Below are 19802 nucleotides of genomic sequence, written 5' to 3' on the forward strand. Positions count from 1 at the left end.
CAGGAAAGTGTATACAGTAAAAACAGTAATATTGCAAAATATTATTACAATTTAAAATAAATGTTTTCAATCCTAGTATATTTTAAAATGTAATTTATTCCTGTGATGACTTTTCAGCAGCCATTACTCCAGTCTTGAGTGTCCCATGATCCTTCAGAAATCATTCTAATATGCTGATTTGCAGTTGTGCTGCTTCATATTTTTTGGGGGGAAAGTGTCATCATTTTGTTTCTGTACTCAGATGAAATAGAAAGTTCAAAAGAACAGCATTTATTTGAAATATAAATCTTTAAATCTGTTAAATTGAAATGCCTTCCTGTTACTTTTCTTTGCTGAATAAAAGTATTAATTTCTTTCATTAAAATCTTGCTGACCCTAAACCTTTGAATGGTACTGTAGTTGCATGTGATGTAGTGAAATACAAGACTATAAGAGAACGATCAATGTCTAAAAGTGTAGAAAGCAGGTTTAACTCTGGTTGGAGCAGTTTTTAGAGCACAGACAAAAGACAGGTCCCTGCATTCCGCTAACTAGCGTTCACTAAAAACTGTCCAACAGTATTGGACGATTGCTTGGTCCACCATGGCTGTGAGATAATATTACTTTAAACTCAAAATAAAAATTTGAAATTAAACTCCTGTGATAGAGTTATTAAAGACTGTGTGTGACAGGAGGCTAGTGAGACTGCAGATTTAAGGTGCTATCACTGCAAGAGGACAGTCTAACATCCCAGCACTGGAGACAAGAAGTGACATGTAGACAGACTGCTCCAAATACTTGAGCAGAGCTCCATCACTGCAGTAATCCAGCTGGACCTGTGACAGATAAGACCCTGCTGCTCAACAGTCACACACTAATCCACCCAGAACACCTGACAATAAACCATGGAAATTATTTAGTAAAAAATATATTATGTGTCCAATAAAGTACATTTGCTTTACAGTACACTCAAACTTCTATAACTTCTTTTAATTTTTTGAAGTGCTACTTCTGCAATAATCTGCTGAGTGCCCCCCTAAGGGACCAACCTTAGGTCTGTATTCATAAATTATAACCATTTTAGTTCAGATCTATGCTTAAAAAGAGGGATATACCATTTGGCTTTAGATTTATCTCTAATAATAATGATAAAAATAATAATTGTATTAAATATCTATTGACTGCTACAGATATTCAGTACTTCACCTGATCTTCCATTATACATGTGAGAGGACACACAACTACTAAAATGGGATCACTTGAGAATCCAAAGGTTTGTCCAAGCTTGAAAAACAATTATATTCCCATATCCCGCAGATTTTGTGCTGTAGTAGGGTTTCGCAAATGAATAATGCAATGCAAGTTGCATTCTTAGCATGACCCAAGGGTGTTATAATGGACATTAGCATAAACATTTAATCTCGGGCCATTCATCTTGTAGGTCAACTACAACAGTTTAAAGTCAGTTCAACAGAATAACACATTCAGTTTAATTGCACAGTGAAATCGATACTTTGCACTGAGCTCAAGTATTGTCACATCTGTTTAGTAATTGGAACAGATGTGATCCAATCATTGTTGGTTTAACACATCATGCATGATGAGAACACATTGTTTGGATCAAGACAACATGGAGATTTACTAAAAGAAAAAAACAATTTGCATATTTTGAGAAGTACATATTTCATTATCCAATTGGACTGTGTGCTTTGATGGCTGAATCTGACATGACTAGCAGCAGATTGTCAGTCGCCTGGAGAATGTTACTGCATCATTACTGCTCTGACAGACAAGCGTGAAATCACAATGTCAATATTCATAAGAGGGAAAAAACAATGAGCACCATCCTGGGAAATATCAGCAGGTGTGTGAGAACATCGAGCTTGTGTCTGTGTATTTGGTGTAAAACCCCCTGCTGTACACGAGTAATTAGCACACTGAAAGACAAATTACACATGAAAGTTTGAGAACAAAACGGCAGGTTGGAGGTCCATCTTAACAGGCCTCTAAAGCCGTACAGTAATGTTTAACAATTTGTAAAACCATATTTTTGTCCTTAAACAAACATATCTGTAGCCATTTAAAATTAGATTGCATTTTATTCACGAACTAAACAAAGATGCTACACACGTCACGAGCAGTTGTTTTTTAATTTAAATTAGATTGAGTAATTTCAAGATTTAAAGCAAAAACAGCATGGTCTGACTTTGGCTTTGTGAAATTATGCTACATAAAACATTCCTGCACAAAACAAAAACTCAAATTCACTCTCTGTCAGTAGGTGGCGCTTAGAAGCAGCAATTTAGTGTTTCCTTGGTTACCGCTGTACACAAAGCTTTAATAGGCATTATACGGAGGTAAGAGGAAAAGAAAATGCAATCAGAACTTTTTTGAAGATAGACAGTTCCCTTCAGAGATACATTCATATAAACCCAGACCAATTCAATATTTATATTTTTCTTCCAATATTTCGAGCATCACAATCAGTGATTTTGGTGTGTCTGGTACAGTATTTCCTCTGCAGTTAACGTTGCCCGTCTCTTGACCTGTGTTAACATCCTATTTATAGACTTCTCAATATTTCCACACAAATTACATTTTGGGAAATTATTGCAATGTAGTTGTGAAAGTGCGGAACAGATTGATCAAAATAAATAAATAAATAAAACGATGTATGGTGGCTAACCGGTGCATCTCTACTCTAAACCCTAAAAGCTTCAAAGTAGACTAGACTTTGTTGTTGGCATGAGGATAGCGATCATAACTCTCTCTCTCGTTGATCTACACTCTGATCCATCTGCCCAAAATGAGCTCAGGTTAATATTTTATATCAGAGCGAGAGCCACAGGTCCCTTTAATATACGCAACCTTCAGAGAGCCGAGCATGTCAACTGCTGTCTCAGGAGCGTGCTTGACATGATCCGGGGGAAACTCAGTCCCTGCTCAAACCAAGGCTATTTCCTCATGATTTATGCTGACTTCCAGATCCCCATCCAAAAAAAAAAAGCACCGACACAGAATTCCCAATGTATGGTAGATGAATTCGCATTGATTCTGCCACCGGCTGTTTGCTTGACTGAGGAAGACAAAGCAGTTATGGCAAGGAGAAAAAGAAAAGACGACAAGCTCTTCAGAGGTTTTGATCTTTGTTCAGAGCCTGCAGGGTTTCGCCCTGTAGCATTTGCATCTGTCAGCACAAATGTAGTACAAGTTTCCCCAGAGAATTACCACCAGAAGCTGTGCTACAAACAATCACTATTCTTCACTTTGATGGGCTGAACGTTTTCTGTTATGCTCTACTTTTAACCAGTCATTATTACCGGTAATATTTTCCTGAAAATTCGATAGTTCACTACTGTGGGGTTGGTAAGTATTTGTAATGTTTTAGAAAGAAACTGGGTCCTTAGAAAGAAACATGTATTTAATCAAAATAAAGGCAAACAGTAATATTTTGAAATATTCGAATTTTTAAATTATTTTCTACTTGAATATATTTAAAAATGTAATTTATTCCTATGATGGCAAGTTGAATTTTTTGTACATTACGTTGTGAGGCTTAAATTTACTTGGAGGATTTTGTATTTATTTAAACAAAATAGTCCTTAATTATCATTCTGGCAATTAGATACCCTGATTTGTTGAACATTATTACATTAATCAGCTTTCCCATTGGTTCCTTACTCACATCTCTCATTCTCTTGGTCTCCCTTCATGGAGAGCTTTAAAACTTTATTTTCTCTAAATTTCTTTACTTCGAAATGCTATCAGGATTCAAACCCATAGCTGAGAATCAGGACCCCTTGACTGCACATTGCTCTGGGCTCCATACCTTTTTAAAATGTAGACACTGTTCTGAGATCATCTTAACCCATAACTTCACCCTGCTAGCAACAGCTCTGATCCATATTAGCATATTCTACTGGGGAAATATTTCTATGGAAAGGTAACAGACCATGTTTATCGGTCAAATTTATGCATTTTGAATTATATTAGTTTTTTACATTTGGAGATTTTCGTGTTAACTCAACCTCTGTATGCCACAATGATGTAAATGAGAAACAGACGCACTACACCTTCGGCCATAGTGCTCAATTCCTCTATTAATAATGGCTCCATTTTGGCTTGTATAAGTAAACAAGCCTTTTTATTTTTTTATTGAAAACATTGATATTACCATTCTGTGTCAAAGTGATATGCTAAACAGGTCATCTGCCATAGGCCAGAGAACTGTAATTCCAGTGAAGGAGGAAGAAACACGGGCCTAATTAACCCCAGCTTGAGCGGGATTTTCCTCTTGGCAGTTCTGTAAACTGGTTATTGTATCTTTCTCTCTCTATTTTAAGGTAGAAGGAAGTTCTTCTGAAGTGAAGGACTACAATGCTGCTATCTCGACAGGGGTGGAAGGAAGAAGTCACGCTCTCGTTTCATGTCCTTTATGGGCTTCAAGCTAAGGAGCTCGACAGAGGTTTAATCGCATTAAACTATTACCCAACTGCAGAGCGCCTCCATGCAGCCAGTTTTTGGCTCCCTACCAGTTATGGAATTATTTCACCCAACAATTTTATATATATACTTTAGTGATGTTTAAGTCAAGTATCACTATACTATTACTTATACTTAGGGATAGAGATTTAACTCCAAATTAGGGCTGTTCAAAGTGCAATTTTTTATGATAAAAAGCCACAATTATGGAAGTAAAATAATGCCAAATGATTTTGAAACAAAAAAGCTTGTTGAATTGCACTACTTGAAGAAATATGCATTGCATTAACCATGCTTGCATTTTAATGCATTGTATTTTTAGGGCTTGCATTTTTATGGGCTGAAATTCAACATGGTTGTACAGTATATTTAGGCTTTGAATATTTCAATTCAAAACATTTCACACACATTTATCATCATTATTAAAAATTCAATAATCCATATTCACCTGTCAGATTTCACTTCCAAAATATTAATTTAGTTTAAAAATACAACCTATAATATTCGACAGGCAATTTTCGATCCATTTTATTTCGCTTTACAAATTCGCTTTCACAAATTCAGTGGTTCAAATTCGACAGAAAATTCAACATTTCACAACAAGGAACTGCAGGAATAGCAGTATATTACCAATTCATAAACTCGATCTGCTATTAGTCGACTTTACCAACAGGTTGTGCAAGCGGTTGTTGACAAAGACCAGAGGCAACGGGTAAAGAGTCATTCATTCGTTAAATTAAAATGTATTCAATGAAGTTAGAAACGTGTAAACCAATGTCATATGTAACTTTAGAGACCTAAATTTGCGAATATCGAACGTTCAATGTTATTGTCAAGCCAATTCTATGCCAGTATATCACTGGGAAATACTTAGTGTGAAACTTTGCGTGTTACGTTCATATTCTCAGTCCATCTGCTTACCTGTAGCCCACAGCGCCACAATATAAAATTAAGGAAACTAAACAACCAAGAGAAATAGATTTCTACCTCAGATGTAATGTTTGATTTGTACATCAGCATCGGGGAATAACATTATAATCTCGTTCACGGTAAAGAAAGCTGCTTCCATGTACAAAAGTAACCGTGAAGACTTTATCAGCGTTTCCATATATACACTGGCCCTGATAACCATCACAAATACGCTTGCTTGTGATTTCAAAATAAAAGTTTTTAAAAAAGTTTGTCTTGATGTCCACATATTCTTGTTCAAGAAATTACAGTGGATGTAGTATTACTATAAAAAAAAAAGTGTACAAATATGAAAATTAAGTGAACATTTGAATTAAATGTCGTTTGGCCAATATTAAACAAGGATTTGATCTGCACTGAAGTGGAACAACAAGAACACCAATCTGTTGGCCTCCTTTGCAGGGATTTGTTATAATACGTAATTTATTGTTTAATTTATATCATATTCTGTATTTTAACAGTATTGCTCTATAAAACCATATGATTATTTTTAATACTTTATTTGAACCAAGATTATATATGTATTTTAAGTAGGCTAATTATTAAAGGCCATTGTTTGCTTAGGTCTATTTTTCTTATAACGAAAAAAAAAATCAGATTACTAGATTAATTGGCAAAATAATCTACCGATTACTCGATTACCAAAATAATCGTTAGTGACAGCCCTAAAGACAACAAGTTAAGTTTATACGACATTATTATTACGCTGCTTTGCTTGAACTGAGCCGCTACAGCAATCTGTCACTCCACACTGTTTGAATTTCATTATAAAATTTTCAAAGTTTTCAAAGCACAAAACTTATTGTGATTATTGGATGGAAGACACACTACATATTGTTTAGTGAAGTTCTGTTCACGCGTCAAGAAAGCCGCATAGACTAAAAATTCTGGGCTAAAAAAAACGTTCTCATTAAAATCAAGACATTTAAATTGTCAACCCAGTTCTTGCTTCCATATAGCTGACATGTTTACCTGATGTATATTTTTCATGTTGTGAGAATGAAATAGACCATGACAGTCAAATCGCGACATAAGCACTAATAAATGTAATTAATTTTCGGCCGCCGAAATGTTGGTGCATCACTAATGGGAACCACCCATAACGCCTTAGTGATCTCATAGGTAGACCCAGACAACCACCGACAACACTAACATCATGACGGTATATTTCTTACATAGGCCAACACTTAATAACACAATCTTTCTTTCTGTATATTTGAAAAAAGAAATCTTGTTTTGCTAAAATCATGTCTTGTCTTTTTCTGTGAATTGCATTTGGATGCCTGACCCTTTGCGGCTCAGTCGAGGTGTATTGATCTGCACATTACAGGCCGCGGGAAAAACTGAACGCAAGCTTATGCAACAATGAAACACTGTACGAACATGTATTTCTCAAGAAAAGTGAGACATACTGTATGAAATAACGGTAAGAAAAGTAGATTAAAAAAATATATATTTTTGGAGATGGAACAGTTTATTGCACCTTTAAACTAAATTAATAAAATAAAAAATAATAATATATTACACAAAAGATTATACCTTACATTAGAGTTTTATGGCTCATATATTATGGTATAGTGAGAATATGGAGTTCATATTTGAGGAGTAAAATAACACCCCAATTTTATTCAAAGGCTCAAACTGAGCAAAAATATGCAATTTGGCTATTTATTTGGCAAAAAGTAAGATAAAATTCTAACAGCTTGTCATGTAAATCAATGAGATTAACAGTATAGCGGACAACATAAATAAATTGCATATAATTCTGTATATATCTCTCCCAATAATATTTGTCTTATTAAGATAAATATTTAAATGCTTAGTTTTATGATCCAAGTGTTTTTTTTTTTTTTTTACAGTTGGGTCAAATCATAATGTAAAGCAACACAATGATGATTGAGAGATGCATCATATTTGATCATATATATATAAATAATTTTTCGTCATTTATGTCGTGTGCACCATCATGCTCGTGCGGACGCGGTGATTATAAACAAGGCTTAAAGGGTTAGTTCACCCAAAAATGAACATTCTGTCAGTAATTACTCACCCCCAACATGAGGGTGAGTAATTACTGACAGAATTTTCATTTTTGGGTGAACTGATAAGGGTCTTACATTAACCTTATCAAGCAGCATTCCTCCAGGACACACATGCAGTGAATGGATTATAACGACTCCAGTCCAGACGATGATAAAAAAGAGCTTTTTAATATAGAGTAATTGGAGGTTTGCTCAAAAATGCATTGGGAAATAAAAGCAGCAGATTACAGGGGAAAAGATTAGACGTCTAATATACAATAGATGAGATTTCAGAGCACAACAACAGGGAGAATGTAATTAAAGAATCAGGGTGGACTTTGTCTAATCATGCTAATTAAGAAGCATGCAAACTGGGACCTACAATCGTCTTTTAAGCCGGATCTTTCATTGCCCTTCGGGTTTGTGAATGCGGGCAGGGTTTGAGGTGTGATCTCTGCTGTGTGGAGATAGTGGCAGATACACATTTAAGTCTACAGAAGATATTCAGCTCTTTGGAGGGCTGAAAAAACAGCATACACCAGCTAAATGAGCATTATCTGACCTGCCTTTTCAAATTAATTCTTAACGAACAGCATGCAAACAACATTGAAACTTTGTGAATTATTTTAAAATGATTATGACCAATAACAATTTTTTTTTTACTCCAGTCTTCAGTGTCACATGATCCTCCAGAAAACAATCTAATATGTGATTTGCTGGTCAAGAAACATTTCTTATCAGTATTGAAAGCTGTGCTGCTTAATTTTTGTGTGGATTATTTGAGATGGAAATCTTTTGTAACATTATAAATTACTTTACTGTCACTCTCTTTTGATTAAATGTATGTCCTTTCTGAATAAAACAATCTTACCACAAACTTTTGAAAGGTAGTATAGATGAAACCGTATTTTTGTGTTAAAAAGATAAAACAGTATAGTATTTATTTATTTATTACTGCTTCATTGCAGTGTTCCTGACTCTCTCTCTCTCTCTCTCTCTCTCTCTCTCTCTCTCTCTCTCTCTCTCTCTCTCTCTCTCTCTCTCTCTCTCTCTCTCTCTCTCTCTCTCTCTCTCTCTCTCTCTCTCTCTCTCTCTCTCTCTCTCTCTCTCTCTCTCTCTCTCTCTCTCTCTCTCTCTCTCTCTCTCTCTCTCTCTCTCTCTCTCTCTCTCTCTCTCTCTCTCTCTCTCTCTCTCTCTCTATATATATAATTGGTTTATCATTACTTTGGAAATTATTATAAGGACCATTATTTCACTTGCACTTTTCAATCACATATCAATAAAAATGTTAATATCATAAAATAAAATTGTAATATAATATCACAAAAAATTATATTATGAATTTTTATTATATCAACATTTCTGCACCACTCCATGATATGAAGCTCTCATATTAAAATAAAGCCAAGCTAAACTTCATAGCAAAAAAAGTGTACAATTGGCAGAGAACGCAATAAACAACAAAAGGAAATCAAGATTATAGGAAAACAAGACCACATGCCGTGTGTTATTACTGATTTTGCAGTTTGGGTACTTGACTTGAAATATGACATGAGTGAACGGTCAGCCTATGTAACAGCAGCTGCGGTGTATTGTTTATCACTCGATTATGCTGTTCATGTCTCCGTCTGGTGATGTTTTAATGACCATTATATAAGCAGAGGCTTTAGTGCCCACACACTGATCAGCAGAGAGCCCTACAACTCGACAGTCAAACCTTCTTGACTCTCTACAGCCACCAATGACGTGAATCAAATCATCTCAACCGCACAGGACAGTGAGTGGAGACTGATTGCAATTGCAGGAGCTCTGAAGATGCAGAGGAGGAGATGTGAAGGAGAGCGCAGAGGTGGATGCAATGAGTTATGCATCGGCTGTTTCTCAATGCCAAAAAACGGACTTGCATTCTTGTGGAGTTTGGTCTCGCCAGGTTACCTTGAAAGAACGAACTCGGAAGAACGCAAGGACACAGAATGCATCAACTGATCGTCTGAGCACATTATAATTAGCGGCCTATGCACGAATACAACATAACATCACAAACAAATGTCATAACCTAATAAAATATTTATTTCATATTATTATCTATAGACATTTTCATATTATTATTTTATAACTTTCTATTTTACCGTGTGTATTTGTGAAAATGAGTTTGTATGCTTTGTCAATTTTAAGATTCTTTTTTAATATGCCAATAAAAATAATGCAGGCCTTCTCCAGGTCTTTATCAAATTATGCAAAAAAAATAATATATATTTTTTTACTTTTATGAGCAGTCACGTATTTGCGAGCTAGCAACGGGAATCTCTTAAGTGAAAACGAGAAGTTCAAAGCTTACAAGCTATCATATGCCCGCAGAGTTTTCTGGGATTTATAATGGTTCGATTCTGTTAAGTCTGCATTCGATGCATCCTTGATATCAAGTACACACCAGGGTACTTTCATGCATCTTATGTACATGCGTTCATGAGTATTAGAATGGAACATCAACGGTCGAGAACACAAGGACTCAAGATCGCTTGAGAACGCATGAGAAAAGGCCTTTATCTTCTCAGAACCGTTCATCCTGTTCTCAACCAATATACCTTCTCCATCCCTCTATCCTGGAACTCTTTTAAAGAGACAGCGCACAGATAAAGACGGACTCTCTTTTTAAAAGAGTTCAGAACACCTGAACTAGAGGGGGATGACTAACAACAAAAGTCATGAGGCTGCGTAAACAACACTATGCAAAATCAATAAAGAAAAAAAAATCTATTATTGACGACTCATCAACATTGAATACTGATGACTCGTCTTTTTTGTATAGCAATTTTTGAATGAAAATGTACCTTACCCTATTACCACCAGCCATGATACTGAAAACTGTTTAGCTGTCATAACACTCATGGCTTAATTTCCTTTGCCAGCCATCAATTGGTTGCAAAATAAGTAGCTAGAGAAATTAATTTTAAAAAGGGACATTATTGCTTTTATCTAAAGATACAAGATATACTCCATATGTACCGCATTTGTTATCAGTCAACACTAGAGATCAGTATTAGCTGATATTGGACAGATTTACAATTGCATTAAAAAACTGATAATTTCATTACTCAGTTAAACGTATTCTTTAATTACATTTAGCAAATATATGTACATTATGTAATGCCACCATGTACATTAAAAGTTAAAATGCCAATAATCTTTTTAAGCTCTAGGGAGCATATGTGACTAGCTGTCGATTATCAAATACAATGATTAAGACTCATATCTTACTTAATAAGAAATCCGTTTCAATTCCTGTTCTTTTTTACTAGGTACATCCTACATGCTCAGTGACTGGCAAACAACTGAAAAAACAACAACAACAAAAATGATCACAGGAACACAAATTATGTGCATATTCTGAGAATAAATAATTCATAAACAGGATTTGATTATCTCCAAAAGTGCCGCTTGTCTTGGCGGGAAAATGCGCTATTTACGGAAGCTAACCTTTGGCCGCCGGGCAGAGGAATCAGTCTCAGGTGGGCTCTGTGTTAGAGATAAGCTGTTTTGCCCATCTCTGTTATTCAAAAAGCCTGCAGCTGCCAGTGGCTCTTCTTCCATAACCACTGAGCATTTTCTCTGCCAGTAAAACAGTTGCTTGAGTCGAGACTGGTGGGCCATTCAGAGGAACAACGGGAGTGATTGTCACTATCGGATGACCTTATCTACATTTGGCAGTAACTTCAGTTTTTGCTTAACATGGCAAAGGCCAGTTCATAACTGCGGTCCACCAGACAGACAGATGTTATCACTCAATCAGTATGAAGCTAGACGATTACCATCGCAGAGAAAAAGACAGGCTTGAAATTTGCCACCAAAAAACATGATTATTTATGATACACTGCAGCAAAAACGCTGTGAAGGCTCATAAAACAGACAAAAAGTCATGAGCATGACTGAAATATGAATCTGTAGTCTGTAATCTGTACTGAAACTGTGAATCGAGTTAGATTTTTCACATTAAATGTATGGAAACAAGCAATGTGAACAATCTCTAGACATGTCCTTTTACGTTCCACAAAATAAATAAATGAATAAAAGGTCATTCAGGTTTGGAACGACATGAGGGTTAGAAAATATTGCCATAACTGTTGTTTTTGAGTGCAAATGTCGCACCCTTTTTATTTGAGAAAACTACCGTTCAATACACACTGAAACGGAAACTAAAACTAAAAGATCTTCACGATCTTTATGACAAAAATATATCACTACTGTATAAAATGTATTTATCAAAGTGATAATAATAATAATAATATTTCTAAGGAACATCATACAAACAAGATATTTTTTTCATCCATGTTTTAAACTTATACAGTTCTGTTGTGCAACATCTTATTTGACAAAAAATTTAAAATTAAATGTTTTGTTGTAAATTAATGGTTATATTTTAATTTGTTTACATTTTAAAAGCTTGATTAAATTGTTAAAGTTTATATGAATTTAAATTAAATCATAAAACACAGCATCTCGAACAATAAAATGGAAAATACAGAATTTAGTGAAAAATAAAATGGATTTCATGGGGCCCTTAATTAAAAGATATCTACTCTGTGAGTTTAATTCTGAACAAACAAGTTGTTTACATTCATTCTCAAGGTCTAACAAACACGTGGAAAGCATTTCCTTCCCCATTAATAGTAAAATAATATCTTGATAAATATTGATATCGTGTGATTTGGAAAAAAATAAATTGTGATAATATTTTTGACCATATCACCCAGCCCTAGACTTAAGTTAGAGAGTTGCGAGTTGAACTGCAATTAAATTCATAGTCAATGTTATTTGAATGCTTTTACCTCCTAACCCAGCAGTATCTCAGTGCACATTATTTTTTATTCACAAAGAAAATGGGCTATTCTCTCCATTCATTGAATGTGAAAACTGAGCTTGCTTCATGGAGGGAAAATATTTAAAATCAGACTTTAATTAAAATTAAATTTTTCCATCACGAAGCAACGAACGCACATAGTTTAGATACGGAGTGTTTCCATGGCATCAAATCCTGCTACAGCGACCATTTCCTGCCAATTTTAAGGAAATTGGCAGGCCAACTTATTAGAACATTGTGGTCTGACAAACTTTATATTGCTCCCAAGTGAAACTAATGGCAATTAAAGCAAATGTATGTGCTTTCTCTGAGTTGAAACTTTGTTTAAAGTGGTTAAAGAAAAGAAAAAGATTTTTTATGAGGTGCTGCTGAAAAGCTAATTTAACTATGGTAAAGACAAGACTAAATTTTATAGAGTAAGAGGATGTTGCACACAAATGCTGTCACCCCCGTTACACAATATATACATAAGAGAGCAAAAGAGCTTTGCTAATGGTGGAAAAGGCTGTCGTTCAGCCTTTCATTATCATCCTAATGAACAGACATATGGCTAATACTAGCTAATGATTTATATATCATCTTTATGTACATCAGTTGTCACTTTAAACTTTGGAACGGTTCGGTTGTGGTGAGAAACCATCCAAATGCAATGCACTGACGGACCAAGCTGTATCATAATTCATAATGGGAAATGTGTGATGTAAAAAGAAACTTTAACACTGACAAACTCGACTGCAGAATGGAATACTGTAGGCAAATACAAGCTGATGTTCAATGACAAGTGAAATGAACCCTAATAAAAAAAAAACGTGCCGCAGACGGAAATGAGTGTTGCAAACATCTGGTGCCAAAACCCAGCAAACTCTGTCAAAAATCCAAGTCCAAGTTTTTTTCAAACTTGTTCAACCTGACTTAAGCAAAAAGTACAACTCCAAAACAAATAATGGGGTTGTCATTGAGAAAGCAAGAACATGAGGAAAACTCAGCTGAGAACACCAGGTTCTTCTGAGAAGCTGTAATCACTGGTCCTCCTGAAGCCAAACAGACAGTCTGAGACACTCAAATAACTTATTTTTCTCCTTCACTCATCTTATTGTTCACCGCTCTGAACTCCAAACGATTACACTGCTGCATTCATTCAGTTGACACAGGCGGTAGATACAACGCTGTGGGCTCTGAGTCACTGCTAATGACTGCTGGAGAGCAGAGAAACTAGATAAAGTAGGACAGGTCTAATATTCCAGTGGAAAATTGGTTGCAGTATGAGCCATATGATAAAAGACTAGCATGCTTTCCTGTCCGTGTAGCTCCTCCAGACAAGAGCGGGCCGGCCCAGAAAGCAGCTCCTCACACATGCTGATCTGACAACATCCTGCCGGCTGCACTAATGTCGGACAGAAGTCTGGGCAGCGGGTGGGGCATTTGTGCTTGGACAGGAGGATGTAAGAGGACGTGACCCCACCTTCTGCTAGATATCTGCTTCCAGACATTGCCATGACAACTGGCAGTGCTATTTACTGAAGACAGTGGCAATTTCAGGAGTACAAGGGCCTGCTGGAGAACGGGCACAGCAGTGTGTTGCTAATCAACTCTCACACCACTGAAGCAAGAGGTTTAAAGCTCAATCACAGAAACCTATTTTGTCGCTAAAGAACGTAATATGTATTATAGGTGCTATTTTACAGTTTCGCCAATTTGAGAACAAAATTCTAGTACTGGAGATTTAATACCTGAACACGTTCCCTGTTACAGAGACGTCTTCTCTGGTTGATGTTTGGGTAGTTTCCTCAACAACAGTGGCAAGTGGCGAAACGTGATCTGAGGACGGGGCCTTCTGCTTGCTCGTGGGGGGCCTCTCATCCTCCTCCTCTGCCTCCATCCTTTCCTCTTTCCCTTTTCCATCGCTTTCATTGTCACTCTCCTCCCCGAGCATGTCATCCACCTGCCCAAAAGAGGAGTTCAATGCACAATTAAAGGATCTGTTTATATAACAGAGCTAGACAAGGTTTGCCATATGACAAATTAAGTTATGCTGCATGTTTATTTTATATACCGGTACTGCCAAAAAGTCAATTTAGCTCATGACCATTTTCCGCTCTATCCAACTCTTACTTAAATAAGGTGTTTTTATTGCTTCCAAGTCCTCAAGACTTCTATGTTAAACAGCCTCTTTTCATGTGAAATAAGTAACAATAAGCATCTTTAAAAAAAAAAAAAAGCCACATTACATTGTGAGAGAAAAAAAAAAAAAGGATTACCAGAAATTAAGGGGTAAGACTATACGTACAAGAAAGAACGAGAGAGAGAGAGAGAGAGAGAGAGAGAGAGAGAGAGAGAGAGAGAGAGAGAGAGAGAGAGAGAGAGAGAGAGAGAGAGAGAGAGAGAGAGAGAGAGAGAGAGAGAGAGAGAGAGAGAGAGAGAGAGAGAGAGAGAGAGAGAGACTCTTGAAACTTCAAAAAGATTTTATACACACGTAAACTAAACAGAGAAACATAAATGGTCCAAATTTAATATAGATTTCAACTATAAATGTTTACTGTAGTTCCAAACGTCTATTATTTATTTTTAGTTATTTGCTTACACAAATTAAGGTGAAATTAAGAAATTTAATTTCTTAAATTTACACATTATATCCACATTTTCTTTTTTTATTACTACCTTAGTTATTCACAGAAATTAGTGTTACCTACGAAAGTAACAATGCGTTTTCATAATAGAACTCTTCTAAAAAATTCAATTTGTCATGACATGACCCCTTTAATGTGTATGAATGTTAGCACTCAAGTGTTTAGCCTTGGTCTGAGCTTTCACTGATACATTAAAGTTAGTGCTTTCATAAAGGCAGACCAGGGGGCTCAGAACACCCCAATTATTCTTAGCAAGAGTTGTTAGACAGGCACTGGCAAAAATGATCAGCAACTTCACATACGACTGATCTCTCAGCTAGCCCAGTGTAATTGCTCTCTCCTCCTCTTGGGAATAGCAATCACACACACCTTCCTTTTATTATTACAGTGAATGGAGCATCAGAAAAAGCCTGCAGAAATATGCCGAAGCCCCGTACACAGGTTATAAATGAGCTCAAAGAAGGGTGCTTAAAAAAATAGACCCACAGAACTTTTTCCAGTTTAATCTGACAGATAAGCATAATGAGGGGGGAAAACATTTAATTAAAAGTAGATTGTTTGTGAGGAGTGTTATCTAGAAGCATTTTAGTAGATGGAACAATCCCCAGGCACCCATGGGATGCAATTATGAATGGCACAATACCAAATCTAAAAAGTGAATTAAAGTCATACTTTACAGCCAATTCTAACGTTGAAGGAGTCATTTACTCTGCCTTTACCATCAGACGAAAGGTCAAGGGCAGGATTATTGCACCGATCACTAATACTTCAGATGATAAATTCTAATAACTAATAGCATACACAAACTTGTGACAAAAAAACAATTAAAGATGGGACTTAATGGATTATATCCACTGACTGGATAGTAAAATATGAGCGACACTGCTCACTTCCGAAGAGACTTTTTGAACAGGACGTGGAAATTGAAGATTTAATTCACCCTCAAGAGAATCTCAACGTATACTACTAACGTTAATGTTTCTTTTCAAACATATTGTAATAAGTTGTTAATGCCAGTAACATTACATAAATGTTAACTAGCATTAAAATGACTGAATAACCCATCGGCATGAATTTAAAAACCCTGTATCAATCCACAACAACCAGTACTTAAACTGGCTAATGGTTTACATTCTTCCACCTAGGTCACGTCAGCCAAGAAGCATGTTTTTTAGAGGTGGTGCATGTTATTACATCTCAAATGTGCACCAACAAATGGCAAATGGTAAATGGACTGCATTTATATAGCGCTTTCACAGACCCAGTGGCCACCAAAGCTCTGTTTCTCACCCGTTTCAAACCGGAAAAAAAGAAGACTACGGCTGGGTAACATTTAATAAAAATCTGATATCGTGACAGCCCTACTTCTTGCTAATTACTAATACGCAAATCAACCACAGTCTACATTCACTAAAAACAAGAATAGCATCCAAATAAACCAAAAGCCAGTGATCAAATAGATCAGCACCTCTAAAGTGATCTATGCTGCTGTAATACAAAGGCATAAATAAGCGAGGAAAGTGATAAGGGCAAACAGATGGAGCAAAGAGAGAGGCAATTCCCCAAAAGCCCCGTCACATAGATGCACAATCATTAGCTTGTTAACACAGCATTTTGCTGGCTTCACCATGGCATGAAATGTGGTATAAATGCACTGCGATTCTCTCTGAAGGGTGCTAAGGCAGTTGGTTTCTCATTATTGAGGTCTAATCTGACAGCAAATTTGTGCCAACACATATGGACTTAAACATACAACCTGCATTAGTCATAAAAAAAAAAAGCAAAAAAGCAAACGTTACATGGAAGATTTGGATTTGAACACTGGCTCTAGGGTCGACAGGCTGCCATTACCAGAGCATATTTAGGTGAGGCACCCACATATTTGGGGGCGTTTTATTAAAACGTTTCATCACAGTATAATTACACAAAGATGCATGACTCTATAAAGATTAAGGTCATAGCCTTTCAGAAAACCTCATTATACAAATACAAACAACTAATCTTTCAAATGCATATGCTTCCACCTTTGCTTTGTTGGAACATTATGACTTAGCAGACTCCGGTAAGCCATGGTCAACATAAACATAAATTGTGAAAGCGCAAAGGTGAAAACATCCTTTATGACAGAAACACAGTATCAGGGTGCTAGTAGCTTCAACTTCTGGGTCAGTCAGCCTAACAGCAGACATTTATCAATCAAAGTAACTGGGAAGCAGTATTACATGTCCTTGCTAGGGAGCCTTATATGTTGGCAAAGTATGAAATCAAAGCCTTTCACTTTGTATGAACCACAAAACAAACTCTGTCAGCGTCATTCACAAGTCAATAAAAGCAGAGACCCACCAAGTCAATGAAATGTCCCCAATTCACAGTGAGGCAGAGATATATTGGTGATCTGGTGGTGGCCGTTTGCCAAGGGAGCTTTTTTAATATTTCAAAATTTACTTTCAGACACTACACATTGAGAAGAGTGCAATCAAACATAGATCTGTAAAACCTCACTTATATTACATGTCTTCTTCACCTTGAGTTTGGTCTTTGATAAAAATTTCTCACAGTGACAGAACAGCAATGATAATCTTGTTCTTGGGATGGAAAAGCAGAATAAAAAGATACGGTCACATAATGCTATCACGCTGTTATAATTTCCAGTGGGAAAGGTTATTAATTACTAAAATTTGTCTCAATGAGCTAGTTTATAAGGTGATAGGCTTGCCCAAATCAAACTACATTTCCGATGATTCTCTGTGACAGTTCACAAAGGGTAAAATAGATAAAGCTCTTCATACTATTGCAAAAGTACTAAAAGTCAGGCTTTGTAATTAAGTTAAAAAGATCAAAATGTGGCACCTTTGGAAACGTCATATTTCATTCTAACAAAAATCACATTATAATTACAAACCACTTCATAATTATAACATCCGTGTTTGTAAGCATGAACTTCCCAGAAGGATGTCGACATCTTTTAAGAACACTAATGTGATGTCGAGGGAACAGGAAGCTCTCCAGCACACTGTGGATTTCTCTCTCTCATTTTCAGCTCAGCAAGGAGTCAAGCACTGATATATTAAAAAAAGTAATTCAATTACATGTCTCATCATTCTTTCTGGGTAAATGCATTACATGCTGTCTGCGACTGTCTGAAGTTTAAGGCGGCTGCTTTAGAGGGCCACCAGAATCACTAAAGCTCCATGCAGACACATGGCTGGAGTAAAATTGGTATATTTGAGATCGCTGCTCTGCTCTCAACCGATGTTACACTCAAAGGCTCTGCTCAGATGTGGCCACCGCAAAGTACTGTGGTAAAAATGAAGTAAAAATAAGAAATAGCCCAGCAATTAGCACATTTGCTCCATGTTACTGTGAAGCTGCTTTGATACAATCTGTATTGTAAAAAGCGCTATATAAATAAAGGTGACTTGACTTGACTTGACATGTCAAGCTGTGATCTTTAGTGCTTGCTTGAGATGTTTGCGGCCGAGTGTGGTGTGATGGGGATGAGGGTCAGCACCTGAAAAGGGTGGACTGCCAACCTTGAGTAGGGACTGAGTTGCTTTCCTAAGTGCAGGAGGTTTTGTTCACGAGTGAGGACAGGTCAGGGAATGACGTTGATAGGCAAATCAGTGTGGCGACTGCAGTATGTCGAAGATGAAGAGGGAAATAAGACTGAGGGTCAAGCTCTCAATTTACCATTGTTGTTTTGACACTCACTTGTTGTCATAAACTTTGGGTAGTGACCGAAAGAACAAGATTGCAGGTACAAGCCTCATCACAGGGAGTCTGGACTAGTACACAAGGTGCACAGACAAGAGGGACGAGAGGGACTTGGAGAAGAATCGCCACTTCTCTGTGTCAAAAGGAGCCAGTTGAACTGGTTCAGGCATTTGGGGTGTGGGTGGGGTCCAGGCCTGTCCAACTGGGAAGAAACCCCAGGGCAGACCCAGGATGCGCTGGAGAGATTACATTTCACGACTGGCCTGGGAACATCTTGGGATCCCCAATTAGGAGCTGTAGGAATTTGCAAGGGAAAGAACATGTGGACAGGCCTACTTACTGTAGCTTGCTGCCACCACAACTCAGTCCCAGATAGCAGATAGCAGCAGATAGCAGCAGAAGAATGAATGAATGCTGAGCTGTGGTGTTTGTGTAGGAAATCCAGGTTCGATTCTTCTCCATGTTGAATTCTGAGGTCTTTTTCTCTTCCTGTCACCAAGATTTAACACTTGTAATCATAAATATATGGCAACACGTGACCATCTGACGCACAGGCTTCATGAAGCCTGTCAGCATGTCGGATGAGGAGTGCCTAATTAGTAAAGAGCATAACACTAGCTAATAAGGGGTGAAAAAAAGTTTGTAAGTAGGTTTTTGTGCAGCCTTATAACTCTTATATTCCAATTGAGTCTGACTCTGAAAAAAGGTCTGGATGAGACTGACAAGGGTGTCAAAACAGCATAACTTCCAAAACTGTGGAAGACTATTGCATGACTACCCTCACTTCCATATGCACATATCTTGCAGAAAACAAATGAGTGAAGAAATTTCTTTGCCCGGAGCATGAGGGCATAAAGGCTTAAAATGAATGCGGTGCAAAGTGTCAAATAGGGGGCCATGCAGATTTGGCTGCCAAAGCCTCGCGTCCAAATAACTGTCACCCCCACTAATTTGGAATGGAATTTTTCGTAATATGGCAGCTGTCTGGGAGAGAACATGACTGGGAGAGTTTCACAAAGAGCCGCTGGAGAGGAAAAAGCATTTGGACACATTACATTATTCATAACCTATAAGGTAAAAGATATTGCATGAACTCAGTGATGCTATGTAAAGTTCCCCAACACCAAATGTTAAAAGTCACCTCAAGGCTGA

General features: G+C 36.9%; 1 protein-coding gene across 2 annotated transcripts in view; it reads right to left on the minus strand.

Annotated features, from left to right (window-relative positions):
- Positions 1–19802, minus strand: part of ctdp1 (CTD (carboxy-terminal domain, RNA polymerase II, polypeptide A) phosphatase, subunit 1) — a 115612-nt gene that overhangs the window by 25252 nt on the left and 70558 nt on the right. For both annotated transcript variants that reach the window (XM_079590990.1, XM_079590991.1), the window contains one exon: positions 14040–14251. In XM_079590990.1, the coding sequence (XP_079447116.1) occupies positions 14040–14251 (212 nt within the window). The remainder of the gene's footprint in view (positions 1–14039; positions 14252–19802) is intronic.

Source organism: Phoxinus phoxinus (assembly GCF_949152265.1).
Source record: "Phoxinus phoxinus genome assembly, chromosome: 19".
NCBI lineage: Eukaryota > Metazoa > Chordata > Actinopteri > Cypriniformes > Leuciscidae > Phoxinus > Phoxinus phoxinus.